We start from the raw sequence: 20,936 nt of genomic DNA, 5'->3' as shown, positions 1-20,936 counted from the left end.
TGCCAATTGAAGATCTAGAAATTAGCAATTTTTAAAGCATTACTAAGTTATGTTCTTTGGATTAAAGTATAAGAACATAGCACTAAGACAGAGAACACTAATTTTGAACCAACATTTATCCCTGAACTTACTAATAAACAAAGTAACTGCTGACTCAGAAAATGGGCATGCTTTAAACTCAAATAAGGTTCTAAGATTACAGATAAATATTTCATGGGTGATGGAAGGAGACAAGACTTTGGGTGGTGAGCACACAATGGAGTATACAGATGTTATACCCTGTTTCCCCGAAAATAAGACAGTGTCTTATATTAATTTTTTCTCCCAAAGTTGCGCTAGGTCTTATTTTCAGGGGATGTCTTATCTTTCCATACGCTAGGTCTTATTTTCGGGGAAACACAGTATTTTAATGTTGTATACCTGAAATTTACATAAAGTTATTAACAATACTACCCCATAAACTTAATTGAAAAAGGAAATATCTCATGGAAGTATCATGTCTAAATGTCAAGATTCAGATACATTATTTTTCAAGAGATAAACATCTTGAGTCTCACTGTATCTTGGGGTTCAATCACTATAAAGAAACAATGTCAGAAGAGGGAGGGAAAGAGAGAAGGGTATAAATCAATGTTATGTGATTTGGGTAGGTAACAAAAGGAGAATATTTCTGATACAGGGAAGGTGGAACCTTTATTTTCACTGACATGAAATTTAATTGCTAGATTTTGTTTTTGAAAGGAACCTTCTCTATTCCAAATGCATTTGCAGATGAATGAGTAAAAATGACTAGAAATCTTCTTCCTGATATATAAATCTTTAAAACAGAACTAAAATTAAATAAGTTTGGCTTTAAATAACCAGAAATAATGTTACATTTGGACTGAATAATTTTAATTTGAACTTTCGAATTAATTTCATCTTTTAAAATTGTAACAAAATATATTTTAATTGAGAATGCTAAAAAGCAATGTATTCTTAGTTTTCATAAATTTAGAATACACTGTTACTATTCTTACAACAAATTTAATTAAGCAATATCAAACCCAGCTAATATTCTTAAAATGCCAGTTAAATAGCAGTCACACAGGGTGGGGGAGCAGGGATGGTGGTGGTGGTATTTCTGAGATGCAAAAAGTATAAAACAACTGAGATTGGACAATTATTCCTATCTGGTACTTTTCCCCATACTTAAAATTTCCTATTACTGCTACTTATTTTGATTAACTCCTTTTCTATTTAGAGGCTTAACTCAAAAGATCATCTCCTTCCCAAGTAAAACTTCTGAGTCAGAGAGAAGCACCCTTCTTTATTCAAAGAAAAATTATGCATACCTCTATCATTATACTTATACTGTATTCTAACTTCTGGTTTATTAATCTTTCTGTCCTCCAGTCTAGAAGCAGCTTGAACACAGAGATTGACTTATTCATTCATGTTCCCATTATCTAGCACTGTGCAGCTGCTGTTCAATATGTTTGAATAAATGACATGTGGATAATCTATAAACATAAAGGCACCAATATATAATTCAAAGTATTCCAAATGCCACAATAAAAATCTAAGAACCAATACCAAGTTAAGAAATGCAAGAAATACCCAATAAAATGAAGACACTCAGTTTTGAATAACTTCTCATTTATTATCTTATTCACATCTAAAAGGGGAATGGCTAAGCCAGCTTTCAAATGCTACTATTTATCAAAGGAGTGAAGAATAGAGGAACAAGGCAAAAGTCAAATTAGACTAAACTTAATATTTAAATTCCTTCCCAACTGCCAGATGATCCAGAATCTCTCTTACTTGCCTAAAGGCACTTTTAAAAGTCTCTAATGAGTTTTTCTTAGTAAAATCTTTAGGATTTTACCCAGTTTCAGGTCCTCTTCAGACTTTTTGAAAGCCTCAATATGAAGAGGTACTTTCAGACCACACAGTTGTCTCCTTAGAAGAGAGTCTCAATGTAACAAAGTATTGTACTAGTGAATGATTCTGAAATTCTACAAGTTATTTTAAAAATTAAGTATTTAGTGAGCTAACCAATGATCATCAGGGTAGATTCCTGTGTATTTACCCACACTCCTCACAGAAGTCTTTCTGTTCCCTCTAATTAGGGCTCAATTCTCATTCTCCTCCAGTACAACTAATACCCAACACTCTTCCAAAGTTCCTGGTGAAATCCACTAACTCCATTCACATTTCCTTTTCTACCAGCCTGCAAACATTTTACTCCATCAGGGCTGTAAAAACAAAACAAAACACCTTTTTAGATAAATACTTTGTAAATATCCAAGTGAGACTTTAATTTTAAGGGTGATTAAGAAAGGTAATCAAACTAGGCACTACTGCTTTTTATATGGAAAGTTGATTCTGTTGTGTGGCTTATTAAAAGGATAAGAATGTCAAATGTTTTAAATATTGTCAGTACTAGTTTGTGGCTTTTGAGGGAACATTCATTAACACACATAAACTTGGCTCAAAGAATTCACACCAATGCTGGAGTATATATAGGCTGGTTCAAGGACCAATTACTGAGATTCAGTTCACTGGGGGCAGGGACCATGCATTATCCACCTGTGTTCTGGTCCCTAGTTTGATAAACTTTCTCCAATTATTATAACTAAAGGGAAGAAAAATTTATTTTTAAATAGTCCAGAGTTTGTTACTCTAGCAAATGTACAACTAGTTCAAGGAGGTATTATATTCTCAAAACAATATACCATACAAATCATGTAGGGGGAGGAAGAGGTGATGAAGCCAGCTGCAGCACAGTAGTCAGACTGCCTCAGAAGAATCTGACTAGCCTAGGCAAATTACTTATTCTCTTTGTGGTTCAGTTTCTGCATCTGTAAAATGGGAGAAACAGTATCTGCTGTAAACTTGTGGTAAGGATTAAGTGGATAAAGATATGTACAGCACTTAGAATAGTGCCCTATAGTAATATGACTCAAATGTCATTACTATCTTGAAAAATTAAACAATTGTGTATTGTTACTGTTGAGCTTAAGTTTTAAATGCGATTTAACACACTATAAAAATTTTCTTCTTTCTTGTTCACCTCTTCCTTCCACAGTTAAACTCAATTCTTTAAAGGTTCTTAGTTTTGAACTAAGCAGATTAAAACACTGAGTTATGATATTTGACATTAACAGTTATACCCACATTCCTTTCTTCCTTTCTCTCTGCCGTTGTTTTCACCCCCTTCTCTTTTTCTATTCCTTTATGTTTTCATTCCTACCTCTTGGACTCACTCCTCCTGCCCATTCCTGGCCGCTGTCTCCCCTTTCTCTGCTCTTGATGATGCCCTCACTGCTGACATTCTTCACTCTCCATTGCTGGCTTCAACCTTGATAGTTGGAGGCAAGGTTTTCGAATTAACAAAAAGCCCGGGCAATTTTCTAAGTCACTGAAGATGGCTGTATCAGCCAGTTTCAAGTGAATTATCTGGTCTTTGTTTTAGTAATTAGCTTTATGCACACACTGTGCGTGTACATTTGTATTTAAGAACCACCCACAGCTGTGTTATTACTCAACTTTAAATCTCCTAATCCCAAAAGAGCACTAAAAGAAGCAAAGATAAGACCTCTAAGTCTGCTTTCTATTTGATAATACAATACTAGTATCAAGAGGCTCATAAACTATTGTTTCATTGAACTCAAACACCTCCACTCCCCCCTTTTTCACCAGCCTCAACACCAATCCCTCCCCTGACTAAGATGAGGATAATTATTTCTGTGCTTTGAAAAGGATTTCATTAATATCTAGCTAGTTCTAGGTATCACAGCTTAAAATTTGGAAATCACTGGCCTAAGAGTATAGGTAAGGGTAAGTAGTAATGGTATAACTTTAGCAGAAACTCATAGAAAGAAATTCCTAGAATAGAAAAAGGAAAGGTAGAAACTTAGATATAAGTAAAAACAAGGGAGGTAAGACCCCCACCAAAGAAGAAAATGGAAAAGTTCAAAATGTACATTTGCTAATAAGAAAGATTACCAAGCTCAAACAAATTAAACCAAAATCCCAGCACAATATTAAGAAGTGGTTTAAATCTTTAATTTTGCTGCACTGAAAAGACTGACATTTCAATATTACAAAAAATGTCATTAACTCAGCCTGGTATTTTAGCTATTTTTTTTTCCTACTCATATAATTATGTGTGAATGTAATACTGTCAACAGAAAATAATTTAGTTTTAGAATTTAAAAAATCTTCAGGCTGGATGTTTTTTGGGACATCTAATTACATTTAAAATAGAGCTGGCTTAATAAATACTAAAAAATACTAGTATTCAATATTGCTGAAAAGCAGTCTTCAAGAGGATAAGGCTTGATTTCCATAATTACATTTAAATATATTAAATATGCCTAATACTATCTGGAATTTTAACATTTATTTATTGTTACAAAAGAAAAACAACACATAAACAAAAAGCAACTTATACTTTAAAGTACACTTAGCATTTGATAGTTAAATCTCTATTCTCAGCTACCATCTCCCAAACTCATGTAGTACTTACTGTGAAACAAGAATATTAACATTCCATAGGTACTCAAATATTCTACATTAATCTTAAAAAGTCCACTTTTGCTCTGGCCAGTGTGGCTCAGTTGGGCATTGTCCCATGCACTGAAAGGTTGCCAGTTTGATCCCTGGTAGGGGGCATGCAGAGGGTATCCGATTAATGTTTTGCTCTCACACTGACATTTCTCTCTCCCCTTATCTCTAAAAATAAGAAGAAAGGTCCACTTTCCTTCAGATGGCTAATATTATAGAAATATGAACTAATATTATAGAAATATAGAAAAGTGTGTTATAGAAAAGTTAATATTGTGAAGATGGCAGTATTCCTCAAATTGATCTATAGATTCACAAAATGCCTTTCAAAATCCCAGCTTCTGTTTTACAGAAACTAACAAGCTGATCTTAAAATTCTTATGGAGATGCAAGGGACCCAGATAGCCAAAACAACCTTGAAAGAGAATAATAAAGTTGGAAGACTCATACTTCCTGAATTCAAAATTTACTATAAAATTATAGTAATCAAAACTATGTGGTACTGCACCACAGCACTACTCAACCACCTCCACAAATGACACACCCAAAGAGCCGGCAGCAGAGCATCACTATAGCGAATCCTGCTCTGAGGTCAGGATACACAATAGCTCCTTCCCTGTAGTGACAGCCAGTCCTCACACCAATCAGCTGGAGGGTCAATCCCTCCTATTGAGGTGCCAATAGCAATCAAGTCTCAACTACACACAACCCATACCATGGACACTCCTGGAGCACCTCGCTCAGGTGAACAGGGAGATGCCGTGCCTGGGCCCTACAAGACACCTACTATATCAGGCCACTCTACTAAGACTGAGAGATGTAATGGCCCTACCTGATATATAGAAACAAACATAGGGAGACAGACAAAATGAGGAGACAAAGAAACATGTCCCAAATGAAAGAATAGGACAAAACTCTAGAAAAAGAGCCAAACAAAATGAAAATAAGCAACCTATTGGATGCACAGTTCAAAACACTGGCTGAATGAATAAGAAAACAATACCCCTACATATGCTGCCCACAAGAAACCTACTTCAGATCAAAAGATACACAGATTGCCCTGGCTGGAGCATCGTCCTACACACCTAAAGGGCACCATTTTGATTCTTGGTCAGGGTACATACCTAGCTAGATGTTTCTCTCTCACATAGATGTCATAGATGTTTCTCCCCACCCCCCTAAAAACACACCACACAAACTGAAAGTAAAGAATGTGAAAAGAGAGTTTATGCAAATAGAAATGAAAAAGAAAAGAAAAAGAAAAAAGAAAAGCTGGGTAGCAATATTTACCTTGGACAAAAGTCTAGTCACGAAATGATTCTACTTCTGGTATTTAGCTGAAGAAACTCACTGCCACAGAGGCAAGAGAGGGTCCCACCAACACCACCGATGGACTTGCCAGCCGTGAGCCTGGCTTCTGGCTGAGCAGCGCTCTCCCTATGTGCATCATAGTGACTGGTAATTCTGCCATTGGGTCAATTTGCTTATTAGCCCTTTATTATATAGAATAGCTAAGATATGGAAGAAACCTAAGTGTTCAATAAAGAAGTAATATATATATATATAAAGCTCAGCCATAAAAAATAAAATCCTGCCATTTGTGATAGCATGAATAGACCTAGAGGGTATTATGCTAAATGAAATAAGTCAGACAGAAAAAGACAAATACCATATGATTTCACTTATATATGGAATCTAAAAAATAAAGAACAAGCAGAACAGAAACAGACTCAGACACAGAGAACATTTTGATGGTTGCCAGGTGGGACAGAGCTTGTGAGGATGGGTGAAAAAGGTAAAGGGACTAAGATGTACAAATTGTCAGTTATAAAAACAGCCAAGGTGAAGTAAAGCACAGCAGAAGAAACACAGTCATAATAATATTGTAATAACTATACTAGGTGTACCAGTTAATAAAGCAGATTTTTTTCAATAGATGAGTTACACATGTTGATATATATGCGATTTGATATTTACGTTATTTTGTTGTATTGACAAGCTTCAAAACTTCATGTCAAATTTGCTGAAGTTGTTAATATCATTGATATTTTTATGCTTAAAATGTTGAATTTCGTGCCAAAAAAAGAGCATTTGCGGGAAGTTTTAATTCATCACTTTATTTTGAAAAAAAATTATTGTATACTTCAGAAAGCTTATGGTGAATATGCTCCATCTCAAGATATTTATTTGTGAACACTGGTTTAAACACTTTAAAAGTGATGATTTTGATGTGAAAGACAAAGAATGAAAAAGTTTGAAGACCAACAAGCACAAGCATTATTGGATGAAGATGTGTGTCAAATTCAAAAACAACTTGCAAAAAAATTAAATGTTGCTCAGGAAACAATTTCTGATCATCTACAAGCAATGGGAAAGATTTTAAAGGAAAGAAAATGGGTGCCACATCAACTGAACGAAAGACAAATGGAAAACCGAAAAGTCATCAGTAAAACGTTGTTTCAACAGCATTCAAAAGACTTTTTTGCATTGAATTGTGACTGGCTATGAAAAGTAGATTTCTTCTGAGAATTCCAAATGCACAAAATCATAGGTTGATCCAGGTCAACTATCAACATCAACTGCAAAGCCAAATTGCTTCAGAAAGAAGACAATGCTCTGCATTTAGTGGGATGAGGAAGGTGTGGTGTATTATGAACTTCTAAAACCAGGTGAAACTATGAATACTGATTACTACTGACAACAAATAATCAATTGAACCACGCTTTGATCGTGAAATGGCCAGAATGGTCGAGAAGACACGGCAAAATAATTTTGCTTCATGATGATGCACCATCACACACTTCAAAACCAGTTAAAGACACGTTAAAAGATCTTGCCTGGAAGTATTAACCCACCCGCTGTACTCACCAGACCTTGCTCCTTCAGATTACTACTTGTTCTGATCGATGGCACATGAACTTTCTGAGCAGCACTTCAAAACATATGAAATAGTGGAAAATTGGGTCTCTGAATGGTTTGCCTCAAAACAAGAAAAGTTCTATGGGGATGGTATCCACAAATTACCTGAAAGACGGGGGAAATGTATAGCTAGCGATGGACATTACTTTGAATAAAGCACTTTCGATGTTTCTCTTTTAATTATTGTTTTTCTTTGATTATAAAATCCACCATTATTAACCGGTATACTTAGTATGTATGTATGGTGTCAGATGAATACCAGGCTTATTGGGGTGATCACATTGTATGTTAATGTCTCATCACTATGTTGTATACCTAAATTAATGTAATATTGAATGTCAACTATAACTGAAAAATAAAAGTTAAAACACACACACACAATGTGGTACTGGCATAAGGAAAGACATATAGATCATGGAACAGAACAGATACCAAAATAAACATATTTATGGTATATTGGTTTTTCAACAAGAATACTAAGGTATTATAATTCAATGGGGGAAGAATAGTCTTTTCAACAAATGGCGACAGGACTACTGTATATCCACATGCAAAAAAGTGAAAATGGTGGTTCCCTTCTTTACACAATAAACAAAAACTAACTCAAAATGGATCAAATACCTAAATGTGGTAGCTAAAACTATAAAACTTATTAGAAAAAAACCAGAAATATATTTCCATGGCCCTGAATTAGACAATGCTTTCGTAGGTATAACAGCAAAGCACAAGTGACAGATGAAAAATATAAACTGAATGCATGTGCTACAAATTATAACATCAAGAAAGTGCAAAAGACAGTCCATAGCAGGGAGGAGTTATTTGAAAATCCTATAATAATAAAAGCACAATATGTTAATTAGACCAGAAGTCCTTCCGAGGAAGCCGAGGTGGCAGGAGCTGAGGCAGAGGTGGCTGCTGTGGTGGGGGCCAAGGACCTTGTACAAATTTCGTGCACAGGGCCTCTAGTATCTGATAATGGACTGTTACTCAGGATATATAAAGAACTCTTATTGCTGAAAGTGGTTTGGTTCAGTGGATAGAGCATCGGTCTGTGGACTGAAAGGTCCCAGATTCGATTCTGATCAAGGGCATGTACATTGGTTGTGGGCACATCCCCGGTAGGGGGTGTGCAAGAGGCAGCTGGTTGATGTTTCTCTCTCATCGATGTTTCTAGCTCTCTGTCCCTCTTTCTCTCTCTTCCTCTCTGTAAAAAATCAATAAAATATATTAATTTAAATAGCTACTCCTATTAGGCATTAAAACAACCATCACTGAACTATAGCAATAGAAAATACAGGATCTACCTAAGGATATGGGGAATGTGTAAAAATCTGGAATCCTCTCTGAATCAATGCACCATTTAAAGACTGCCCCCAAATCCTCAGAACTTTTTTCTGCTCTCTCAGCTATTTTTTTTTAACCTTCATCCAAGGATATGTTTTTATTGATTTGAGAGAGAGGAAGTGGGAGGGGGAGACAGAGACAGACAGACAGAGAGAAAAGAGAGAAACAAACATTAATGGTTGCCTGCACCTCAACTGGGGATCAAACCCTAAACCTTTTGGTGTACAAGATGATGTTTCAACCAACTAAGCTATCCCATCAGCGCTCAGCTATTTTTTCCCCACACTTGGAACTATGTCAGTTTTCATGATCTTAAGATTCTTGACTAGAAAAGAATTATCATTTTTACTTTTTCAACTTCTAAATGAGAGCTCAATTTCAAATTAGTTTGAATGTGCACTCTTTCTTATAGAACAAATTCCAATGTCAATTCCACTATAACGTATTTGTTGATAGATACAAACATCTATACAGTACTTTCCATTAGTAGTTACCTGGTGTTACTTTTAAGAGTTTATAGTCCAAACAAGCACTGTCAAATATAAATGTAATTATGATTTTTCAAATAACCACATTAACATAGTAAGTAGGAAATTAACTCCTAGATAATGTTTATATAGACATATAAATTAGCTAGGAGTTTATATAGGTTTAAACCTATAGTCGGCATTTTGAATATAAAATTCATTGAAATATATTAAAACAGATTTAAATGTATTAAATGCTTCACTTTGCATGTATTTCCTTAAATGCGATCACATAGGTACTTAATATGTCAGCTTTATAACTAGAACCATAACTTATTTAAGTATAAAATATTAAGTTTAATACTCCCAAATATTATAAGGTAGTAAGATATAGTGATGGAATTTGTTTACTTAAAAAAATTACCCAATTTTCTATACTAAAAACATCTTCAGAATACCTGTTCTATCTGCCTTCAAAGTCAATTTGAATTATTAGTACTAACAGACACATGTATGTATGTATATATGGAAAATCTTTGAATATTTTACAATCATCTAGTTTTTGAAAAAGAAAAACCTGCTTCAAGGAGACTTCATAAAGACTTATGTAATATATAGTAAAAATGTTCCATAAGTCAATATCCCTGTAATTAGGCACTTGGAATACCATGTTTGAGAACAACCTTAAAGCTTTTTGGAAAACTTTTTATAGGTATTGTTTTCAGATTCAATTTGAAAAAAATTTGAAAAAAAAAAAATCAATAAAAAAAAACCACATGCTTTTTTTAATGTTATCCATAAACACTCCCAGATATTCTTCTCCTTGTTTAACAGAATAAACTTCAAGTATATTAATTATTCCTAGAAGGACTAACCCTAATGAAGTATATTTAAATGATAGTCTATTGTAGTGATTAGAAATTAGTGTATCAACTGCTAAAGTGACTAAAGATAACCTTTTAATGTCTTACCTGAGGAGTTGATACCCAAATATAAAAAATTTCTGCAACTTAACAAAAAACACCTAATTAAAAAATGGACAAATGTCTACTTGACTAGTGGCCAAATAAGCACATTAAAAGATGCTTAACATCGCTGAAACCGGTTTGGCTCAATGGATAGAGCGTCAGTCTGTGGACTGAAGGGTCCCAGGTTCGATTCCGGTCAAGGGCACGTACAATTGGTTGCGGGCACATCCCCAGCAAGGGGTGTGCAGGAGGCAGCTGGTTGATATTTCTCTCTCATCGATGTTTCTAGCTCTCTATCCCTTTCCCTTCTCTGTAAAAAAATCAATTAAATTTATTTTTTTTAAAAAAGATGCTTAACATCAACAGCTGTAAAAGAAATGATAATCAAAACTACAATGAGATACCACTTCACAGCCATTAGGATGGTTAGCAGAAAATAGACTTCAACATAAGCACTGGTAATGAACAATAATATGTGCAGAACCAAGATTAAATGAGGATTGAAAGAGTTTTGTAACAGCTGTTTAAGATAATGTAGCCATATGAATTAAAACCAGGGATGAAAAATAAGAGCAAAGCAAAAACATTTGTTTTCAGTAAATATAATGGTGGTGGCAGTACTGTTATTCTGAGGCTTAACTAAGATTTTTGGTGTGAAAGAAAGGCAATATAACCTCTTGTAAAGGCAATACAAAAGAGGTTAACTAAAAAATAATGTCTTGAATCAGAATGAATTCCTAAGATATTTTAAATATATATTAAAATAAAAATATGTAGAAAGCCCAGTTAATGTATATTTCACGTTAATGCATAAACAAAATTTAATACATTGATGTGCACAGTGAATATATAGTTAATGTACTATGTATTTTCTCACTTTTCATTAAGATGCCTAGAAACAAGACCCACATAATATGATCCCTAGTGTCCAAATTAAAATCTTGAAATACCACTTGCTACTAAAAGAAAGCAAATTTTTTAAAGAAATGGCCATTCCAGCTGTGGAGCAGGAAATGTACAAATGAGCCTGGAATACCTTGCTATAGCAGATAATGAGGAAGCTATCCAAGATTATTGGAGTACAGAGTTACCATATGGTCCAGCAATTCTACTCCTGGGTATATACCCAAGAGAAAGCAAAACATACATTCACACAGAAAGTTATACGTAAATGTTCATAGCAGCAATATAATAGCCAAAAGGTGGAAACAACCCAAATGTTAATGTATAATAGTAAACCGATAAATGTATTTAAGATGTGGTATAATGGTAGTTCAAGAAAAATAAAGCACTGATACACACTATACCACAAGCAAACCTTGAAAATGCACACCAAGTGAAAGAGGCCAGTCACAAAGGACCACATTACTATATGATTCCATTTATAAGAAATGTCCAGAGTAAGTTGGAGGGACTTGGGACAGAGGGCCAAAGGGTGTGGAGGTTCTTCTTTGGGTAATGAAAATTTCTAAAACTGACGTACAGTAAAATAACATTCAGTTGTATACTTTTAATAGGTGAAATGTGTGGTATGTGAATAACACCTCAAAAAGGTAGTAAATATAGGGCAAGAAACAAGTATTTATCTTGCCTTTTCAATATGAACTGTACCACTGGGTGTCCAAATAGTATATGAATCATAGCATTTCATTATAAAAATATTCTAATTAATAAAGAAGAAATGATAGAATTATAGATTCAAAATGAATGAAAAGGATCTAGACATCAAATGTCAATAGCTAACACCATAAAAAAGAGAAACAACCAGACGTTAGGTGCCTCCTGTTGAAAGAACACTAAACCACCTGCACTTTTGCCAAAGGGATCTAATATGAATCTGATCAAATTTCAGGATCCAAATGGCAATTTGCAGGGAATACAAGAACAAAGTAACATGATAAACCACACCATGAGTATAAAATGAACAAATTCCAGACAGCTGGAAATTCTTCAGATCTAATGCCCTAGGTCAGTGGTAGGCAAACTCATTAGTCAACAGAGTCAAATATCAACAGTACAACGATTGAAATTTCTTTTGAGAGCCAAATTATTTAAACTTAAACTATATAGGTAGGTACATTGTTAATAACTTAATTAGGGTACTCCTTGGATCGCACTGTACGTGTGCGCCTGCACGCTGTATTTTGTGGAAGAGCCACACTCAAGGGACCGAAGAGCTGCATGTGGCTCGCAAGCTGTTTGCCGACCACTGCCCTACGTTCTTCAACAAATTAAAACTTAGGTGAAAGAAAGGGACAGAGGGGAAACCTGAATATTGAGACTTAAAGCCCGATCAAATCTCATCTTCCCTAAACTATGGTGTGTAGGAATGCAGAGATGGGTGGTAAGAGCATAAATGAACTGGAAAAAGTGATTACTTAAACATAAGAATACTGGTACTTTGTGGAGGGCAGGGTTTGATAGCAAAATGGGGCACGCAGAAGCACTTCTGGGGGTAGTTAGCAAAGTTTCTTGACTTGAGCGGAGATAAAAAGGTTATTTGCCTTATAATTCACTAAGCTGTACATTCGGTGGTTTTATGTTTGTTGTACTTTATAATCATAAAACATCTCACCTCATATATGCATGGTTTTCCCTCAACACTAAATGGTTGTCAGATGGGAATACAATGGAATGTGAATAGAACCTAAATGATAAAATCAGAGATAGAAATTTAGAAGTGAAAGAGTGGAGTTATCTGGGAAATACTTTTTATAAAGAGTTGTAATTTCAGCTGAGTCATAAAACCTGACAGACCATAATCACATGAAATAGAGAAAGCACCACATGGGGGAGGGGTGGAAACAAAGAGGAGGGGAATATGGCTGAAAGAGGAATTAGGGGCCTAGTTTAAGGAAGGATATTATTGGATTTTGTCCAATGATGTAAATCAGAGTATTTTCATTATTTACTTGTCTACTCATCTCCTTAGAAATCACTGGCACCAATTATTAGTGTGCCCTACTTCTTAAACATATATTAGGGTAGGACAAAAGTGAGAAAAATACAGCATGGGGATTAGGCAACAGATCTGTTTGAATGCCAACTACATAATGGCTGTTAGATTTCGGCAAGTCACTCAGTAACTGCATCTGTTTTCTCAGGAAGAGAATACTTTAGCTGAGATAAAGTGACTGTTACATATTGTTTCTTAAATTTTCATCCATGCAATTAATGTTAAAAAAGAATTTTCAAATCATCTAGTCTAATAATTTCAAATGTATTATCAAGGAAACATGTGTTTGGTTAGTATCTACTGTTTTAAACAGCAAAAATAAAACCCAAGAACTGTTTCCATATCAGTAAATATGGGGAACACTTATCTCCAGATAAGCATAAAAGGTAATAAAACAAAGCAAAAGGCAGGTAGATTTAACAAAATTAGAACAGAATGAAAATTAGAATAACAGAATAAGAAGACAAATTAGAAAAAATAAATTTTGTGAGTAGATGTCAGATTCATAACAAACTCAAACAAGAGGCTAAGAACAGTTATTTCACAGAAAGGCAACATTTATTAACAAACTAAATACAAACTTTAAATTTTATCAAAGTTTCCCTAAAACCCTCAAAAAAAATTACAACTGTGATCTTTGTTCTTAAGGTCCTTGAGGAATTACAAATGAATAGACAATTTCTTACTGAACAGATGAAATTTAACAAACACTCAAAATTAATTTAATAAACACTCCTTCATTAAACTTAACTCTGTAGGACTGGTTAATGTGGGGTTTTTGCAACCTCACTACTACTGACATTTTAAACCAGGTAACTTTTCGTTATGGGGTTCTGTCCTATGCATTGTGGGATATTTAGCAGCATTCAGCTTCTATCCATGAAATGCCAATAGTACCCCTTTCACCTATTGTGAAAATGAAAATACGTCTCCAGACATTGTCAAATGTCCCTTGGTCAGCTAAACTACTGCCAGCTTAGATCTACTGGGTCAATCTACACTATTCCTTCTGGTGCCATCTTAAAAATTACTTCCTCAGAAGTACCCACACCTATCCCCAACTAGGATGAATTCAATTCTATATGAGGCTGTGTGCTGGTTCTAAGAACTGGGGTATGGGAGGGACCTTTTTCTGTGCTGAAAAATAAATATACATATATGCCTGCCCAAACAAAATGTATTTCTGAAAGGGCACACAAACACTTTAATAGCCAATGCTGGGGGGGCGGGGGCGGCGGCTAGACACTAGGATTCACAGGTTAATAATATCTCTTTTTGTACCTATTTCATTTACCATATGCCTACATTAGTTTTTAATAATAAAAGAAAACATTGTAAGTGTGTCTGTGAAGAGAACATATATATATATATATATATATATGTAGAGAGAGAGAGAGAGAGAGAGAGAGAGAGAGAGAGAGAGAGAGAGAGAAATGTGTAAGGATTTATTAATAGAGCTGTGGGTAACAAGATTACACCCATTTACCCTAGCCAGTTTGGTTCAGTGGACAGAGAGCGTTGGTCTCTGTTCCACTCTCCAATGGAAAAATATCTCAGATGAGGACTAAAAAAAAAATAAAAAAGATTAGATCCATTCTATTGACAAATAGTTGCTGAATATCTGTTCTATGAGAGTTACTGGTAATACAACAGTAAGCAAAGCTAAAGAGGAAACAAACAAACAAATAAACAACCTCCCTCCCCCCCCCTCCCCTGCCCTTTACATTGCTTACTTTCTAGTTTTAGAGAGAAAGTGTGTGTTAGGGAGGTTTTTATATTTAACTTTATCTATGTTCTAATCTTTGAGAAAAATTAGGGCTCTCACAATAAAAATTTAAATAAGATCCTTTAGCTAATCAATTTCCCCCAAATGTTTTTGTTTGTTTGTTTTTCACAAAAGGCAATGGTATAAACTGGTTAACATTAACTTTTAAAATGTCATATATAAATTTCTACTGTAAGGACTCTTATTAAAAATTATTGGAGAATGTTATCAAAGAACAGAGTTAGTGAGCATTTTTCTAAATAGTAAGAGAACCTCTGATTTTCAAATGCTACCTACTAGTCAAGAGTCAAATCAATTAAGAAAGGTTATATAATCAATTTTAGCATAAGCAAATACAAATTTGCTTATGTGTAGAAGCTGATCAACCAAACTTAGATGTATAAAATCGAATTCAGACATGAGATAAATGATGCATTCATTCTTATAAGCATTCCTTAAAATCACTAGTATTGAATACGGTCCTTAACCAACAACCATGTACTCTTGGATATTTTTTTTTTTTTAATATATTTTATTGATTTTTTACAGAGAGGAAGGGAGAGAGATAGAGAGCTAGAAACATCGATGAGAGAGAAACATCGACCAGCTGCCTCTTGCACAACCCCTACCGGGGATGTGCCCGCAACCAATGTACATGCCCCTGACCGGAATCGAACCTGGGACCTTTCAGTCCGCAGACCGACGCTCTACCACTGAGCCAAACCGGCTTCGGCATACTCTTGGGATCTTAAAGAAAATTACAGTACACCTAAATTTGGCATTTTATGTACAGTTTTGATTGCAGCAGCTCAAAAAAAGCAAAAGAACTAAGAAAAGTAGAAGGTGGGTGCTATGACAACAGACCATCACCAACAAAATACTCAGAAGAGTGTACTTCTTATTACAACCTCATCTTAAGCGTACTCATTAGATTTGGAATTTAAGAAACAAATGCATCATAAACTTGTCTAACCAAATTAATGAGCAGGGTTTCTAAGAGTAACTAGGTCAAGAACTATTCTTTTTTTAAAAATATATTTTATTGATTTTTTACAGAGAGGGAGAGAGAGAGATAGAGAGTTAGAAACATCGATGAGAGAGAATTATCGATCAGTTGCCTCTTCCACACCCCCTACTGGGGATGTGCCCGCAACCAAGGTACATGGCCCTTGACCGGAATCAAACCTGGGACCTTTCAGTCCACAGGGCTCTATCCACTGAGCCAAACCGGTTTTGGCTTAACAACTATTCTTAAGATTGACCTTGCAGGCACTGTTGGTGCCAGGGCTTTTATACTTTACTAGATTTATTATGAGCTTGATCTAGCAAAGACATTCTTTAGCCCTGGCGGATGTGGCTCAGTGGATACAGCATCGGCCTGTGGACTGAAGGGTCCCAGATTTGATTCCGGTCAAGGGCATATAAATATACCTGGGTTACGGGCTCAATCCCCAGTGGGGGCATGCAGGAGGCAGCTGATCCATGATTCTCTCTCATCATGGATGTTTCTCTCTCTATCTCCCTCTTCTTTCCTCTCTGAAATTAATAAATATTTTTTTAAAAAGACATTCTTTAATTACTAATCCCAATTACATAAACCTCACTGTGCCCAGTGAGCAAAAGGGTAAATTTATCTACCTAGGTTACACATACAAGTAATTTACTGCTGATAGTGATCCAACTCTATAAGGCAAAATGACAATAGAATTCAATGATAAATCAGTTTCTGGATCACAAACATGTTGAAACTAATTTTATTCTTCAATACAATAGCACTTGAGTTTTATAGGATTTTTTACCTTTTTAATTTGTCAATGTGGGAAAATGAAGCCACAAAGACAGTAAAAATATAATTAATGCATAATATTGATTATAAAATTAAATATAGTTTATCTCCAGCATCTTAAAATTTAAGCCTGTTAGGGTTTAATTTACTGACTGGTGTTCAGTATACTTTGTGAAGACTCATGCTTTTTGTAAGTTTACTATACCATTCCATTATAATCCTAAAAATTCCCCCCCCCCATTGATGAGGGCGAGTATGAATTTAAAAGTGACTCACATTCAATTTGAGACCACCCCCTTCACCTTAAAAGAATAGGGGGAAAGAAAAAAAAAAGTGAGGCTGTGCAATTGATTTAAGTGTACATACAGATTTTAAAACCACTTTTGATTTAATAGCAAAAGTAAAAAGACAACAATTACATATGAACGGTGCAAAATTACTTTTAAAAACAGAAATTAACACCAGATTTAAATTATCCTGCTAGTAACAAGTCAATGCAAAATGCTGAAGTTCACCTCCATACATATAAAGACATAAATAGTGAAAGTTAGAATGCAAGTGACCTGGAGTTCACCAGTCAACTTCAAGTTAAAGCTGTAAATTTTAGCTGTAAGCAAGATGGTTGTTTTAAAGCACACCAACCATGTAATAGAGGACAAATTATGAAAGAGGGAGGATTCAAAATGATAAGTGTAGACTTGTGGAGAGATATTTACTGGATATACAAAAGTAAGCCTGATTCAGGACATCTATAGCCACATAAAGAATTTCCAGCCGAAACCAGTTTGGCCCAGTGATAGAGCGTCCTCTGCGGACTGAAGGGTCCCAGGTTCGATTCCAGTCAAGGACATGTACCTTGGTTGCAGGCACATCCCCAGTAGGGGGTGTGCAAGAGGCAGCTGGTCGATGTTTCTCTCTCATGGACATTTCTAGCTCTCTATTTCTCTCCCTTCCTCTCTGTAAAAAAATCAAAAAAATATATTAAAGAAAAAAAAAAAAAAAAAAGAATTTCCAAACTAGTTTGACTTGTGATTTCTAGAAGCATTTTCCAGGGCTACTTAAGGAAAGCCACGTTTATATTACATTAGTATTCATTAGTTCACTACTGCCATTGCAGATAATTTAAATACAAATTTAATTTTCTCAATGAAAATGTTATTACCAAAAAGACTTCCTTCCTCTTCCATAACACCATCATTGACCTAAGTTCTGTGCACAAGAAATACTAGGAAAATGGAAACAGATAAAAAAAAAATCACACAAATTTAAAAGAGAAAAGTAGAAGCAAAGAGGGATGCAAGAGACCAAAATGTGTACAGATACATATTGTTCAAGACAAACCTATTTGCCAATCTAATAAACCAAGTTAAACATGATCATAAGAGATGAAAATAAGAATCAATCTAAATTATGAAGCTTTCCTTTCCAATTTTCCAATTCAAAACAAAATTTTAAGGACCTTTTCAAAGGCTTTTCTTAGCAAAAAGATCCTAATGACAATCCACAAATATAGTCTTCCATGGTCCATTTTTCTATACACACCTTTCAGAATAGCATTCTAAAAATAGCTGTGATAAAAAAAAAAAGACCAAAAAATACAGTGAGAATTAAGGTAGAGTTAAATATTTCTAAACAATATGCAAAATTTTAAACATATGCCAACACAATATGTATGCTACTGTGAAAAGAACAGACAACAAATTCACACTTTTCAAAGCTTAAAATAAAAATTTCAACTAAATGCCATTACTAAATGTGCCAAGATTTACAGGTAACGTTCAAAACCAGTGCCTTAGTATTTTGTAGGGTTAAGTTTCACTTCAAACTTACACACACACACACACACACCCCTCACATGGTATGCTTGCAGCAAGATTGGACGTTTGAATCACCAAAAATTTTAGCAGACAACTAATGGTAATGGGTGATAAACAGGAATTATTGTGTTAGCAAGTGAAATATTTCTGTAAACATTTAATTCTTTCAAAAGGTCATTTCAAACTAATGTTACAATGAACCCTATTCATAACATTTGAAACAATGAGTCCAAATACAATTAAGATGTACAACAGAATGACTAGACTTGCCCAAAATACACTGTACATTACTATCTGAAATTATTTAAATTTTAAATGAATACCGAGTTACATAATCCTTTGAGTAAAGAAAAATGTTTCTTTTTATCTTTTAGCTCAAACGACCTGGTAGGTAGAGCCCGACACAATCTTGGAAGCTTGTCATCAAACGTTCATCAGGAGATTTACCTTTACTGTTCACTTAGAGCACTAAATCCAAAAGTAAAGTCAATAACCATTTTTCCCCCCTGCGTACCGACTTAGTTAAAATTTGGTGGAAGTAAGAGCAGACAATAAAAATAGTACTTACGTTTTTATTGAACTTGGTGAAGGAATGGTACATATAAAACCTGTGCATATAAACAATCGCGGTGTTTATCGTAAGCTGGGAGCTGAAACGTAACATTGAGGAAATGTCTGAGGAGAACGAGACCTCACTTCCAAAACAATCCCGGTGGAAAATTCCCCATTTACGGTTCTTTTCCAATCCCTCCCGTTCACAAAAAACACACACACACACAAACCCCAAAACAAACGAAAAGCAGTTAATAAACAAACGGGCCCAGAAAGGACTTATCACGAGCTACAACCGACTTAAGCTCAGAATCAACCAGTTGAAACGCGCGCGCACAAAACCACGCCGCGAACACCAGACCCCGGGCGCCCGGAGGACAGAGAACCGCCAGGGACCGCGAGGGAAGGCAGCGAACACCGCCTCCAGCACCGCCAACCCTGCCTCCAGCCCCTTCTCGGACCGGAGCCTGAGCAGCCGCCTCTCTCCGGCCATAACCCCTGCGATTGAGTCTCCTCTCGCCCGGCGGCACTCCCACCCCGCCGCCGCCGCCGCCACCCCGCGCGGCCCCCGGCCCCGTTCCCGGCGGCTCCCCTCCTCCCTCCGGCTCGGGCCGCTCGCGGCCGCCGGAGCCCGAGCCTCCCCTTCGGGCGCGGCCGAGGCGCACGGGAGGACCGGCGCCATGTTCGCGGGGCACCAGGCCCTGGAGACCCGGCGAGTCGTGGGGACAGGGCGTGAGCAGTGGAGAGCCAAGCACAGCAAAGGATACACATTGAGACGCTGCCCCATCTCCTGGATAAGGTTGGCCGCCTGCTGGCGGTACGAGAGCTCTATGTCCGCCTCCACTCCGCAGCGGCGGCTCGGCGTGTTCTCCAGCTGCTCCCGAGTAAAGAACCAGCGAGAAGAAGCTCCACGGCCCGACGCCATGACACTTCCTCCTCCGCCCGCTCCCTCGGCCGCCCCCCCGCCCCTCCCGGCTCGCGGACTCCTCGCCAAGGCCGCGCGGCCCCGCCCCACTCCGCTCGCCCTAGCCCGCGCGCCGCCCCTTTTCAACCCCGGCCTCCGCCGTGCGCGTGCGCAGGTGCCGCCCTACCGGCGCGCGCAAGTAGTTTGCTTTCTTTTTTCCGGCCCCCGCCGCGCTTTGCGTGCGGACCCACAATGCTCCGCGGCCGCTTGTCATTTGGAGACACCGGAAGGTGGGGGTCGGCGGAAGGGAAAGGTCGGCGCGGTGCATGCCGGGTCTAGGGTTGATGGGAAAAAGGGGCGGGAGGAGGGGGGAGGGTCCGGAAGAGGTTGCCCTGGGGCCGGGTGGCGAGTGGCGGGCGGGCGGCTGGGCGGGTCCGTTGAGGGGCCTGGCCGTGGTCTCTCAAATCCGAGCGGGTTCGTGGGCCGGGAGCGTGGCGGCGCTTTAAAAGAGAGAAAACTTCCTCTGTCGCCGCGACCCGTCACAACCTCCACTTTTCTCTGACGTTGGTCCGCGTGGGCTCCCGACTACCGTGTGCGGGAGAGAATCTGCCCAACCCGCGGTCCTGGAAGGGACCTACATGGGGAAGAGCACATAAGACCTTCCACGTGTGCTTCGCGCTCGAGTGCTTTCCCCCCAACGTTACCTGGTTTGAATCGCACACCTACGTGGTCGGGTGTTTTGTTTTGTTCTTGAAGTAACTTGCGGAACGTTATGCAGTTAGTAACTAGAGGAGCTGGCTTTCTAGGCTAGGTTTCGAGTCCTATCAAGAGCGTGCTTTTAAACCCCGCTGCGATTTAAGAGAGGTTTGGAGAAACAGATAGTGCAGGAGAGACTGCGTAAGAATGT

At 37.1% G+C, this 20,936-nt stretch overlaps 1 protein-coding gene across 4 annotated transcripts in view; it reads right to left on the bottom strand.

Moving 5' to 3' along the window:
• The window catches only part of CCNT2 (cyclin T2), a 36,413-nt gene extending 16,306 nt beyond the window's left edge, over positions 1 to 20,107 (bottom strand). For 3 of the 4 annotated variants that reach the window (XR_014795739.1, XM_084892261.1, XM_084892262.1), the window contains exons 1-2: positions 19,893 to 20,107; positions 19,142 to 19,223 (exon numbers count right to left, since the gene is read on the bottom strand). Coding sequence is in view for 2 of the 4 variants with exons in the window: in XM_084892261.1 (XP_084748387.1) it covers positions 19,142 to 19,223; positions 19,893 to 20,050 (240 nt within the window). In the remaining 2 variants the exon portion in view is untranslated. Of the gene's footprint in view, positions 1 to 3,235; positions 3,338 to 19,141; positions 19,224 to 19,892 lie in introns of those variants that run through there. The other variant, XM_084892263.1, reaches the window with a different exon arrangement.
• Positions 20,108 to 20,936: the final 829 nt, after the last annotated feature.

The sequence above is a fragment of the Pipistrellus hanaki genome, assembly GCF_964339955.1.
Source record: "Pipistrellus hanaki genome assembly, chromosome: 8".
NCBI lineage: Eukaryota > Metazoa > Chordata > Mammalia > Chiroptera > Vespertilionidae > Pipistrellus > Pipistrellus hanaki.
Note: the sequence above shows the minus strand (reverse complement) of the source record. Positions and strands in the feature narration are given on the sequence as shown.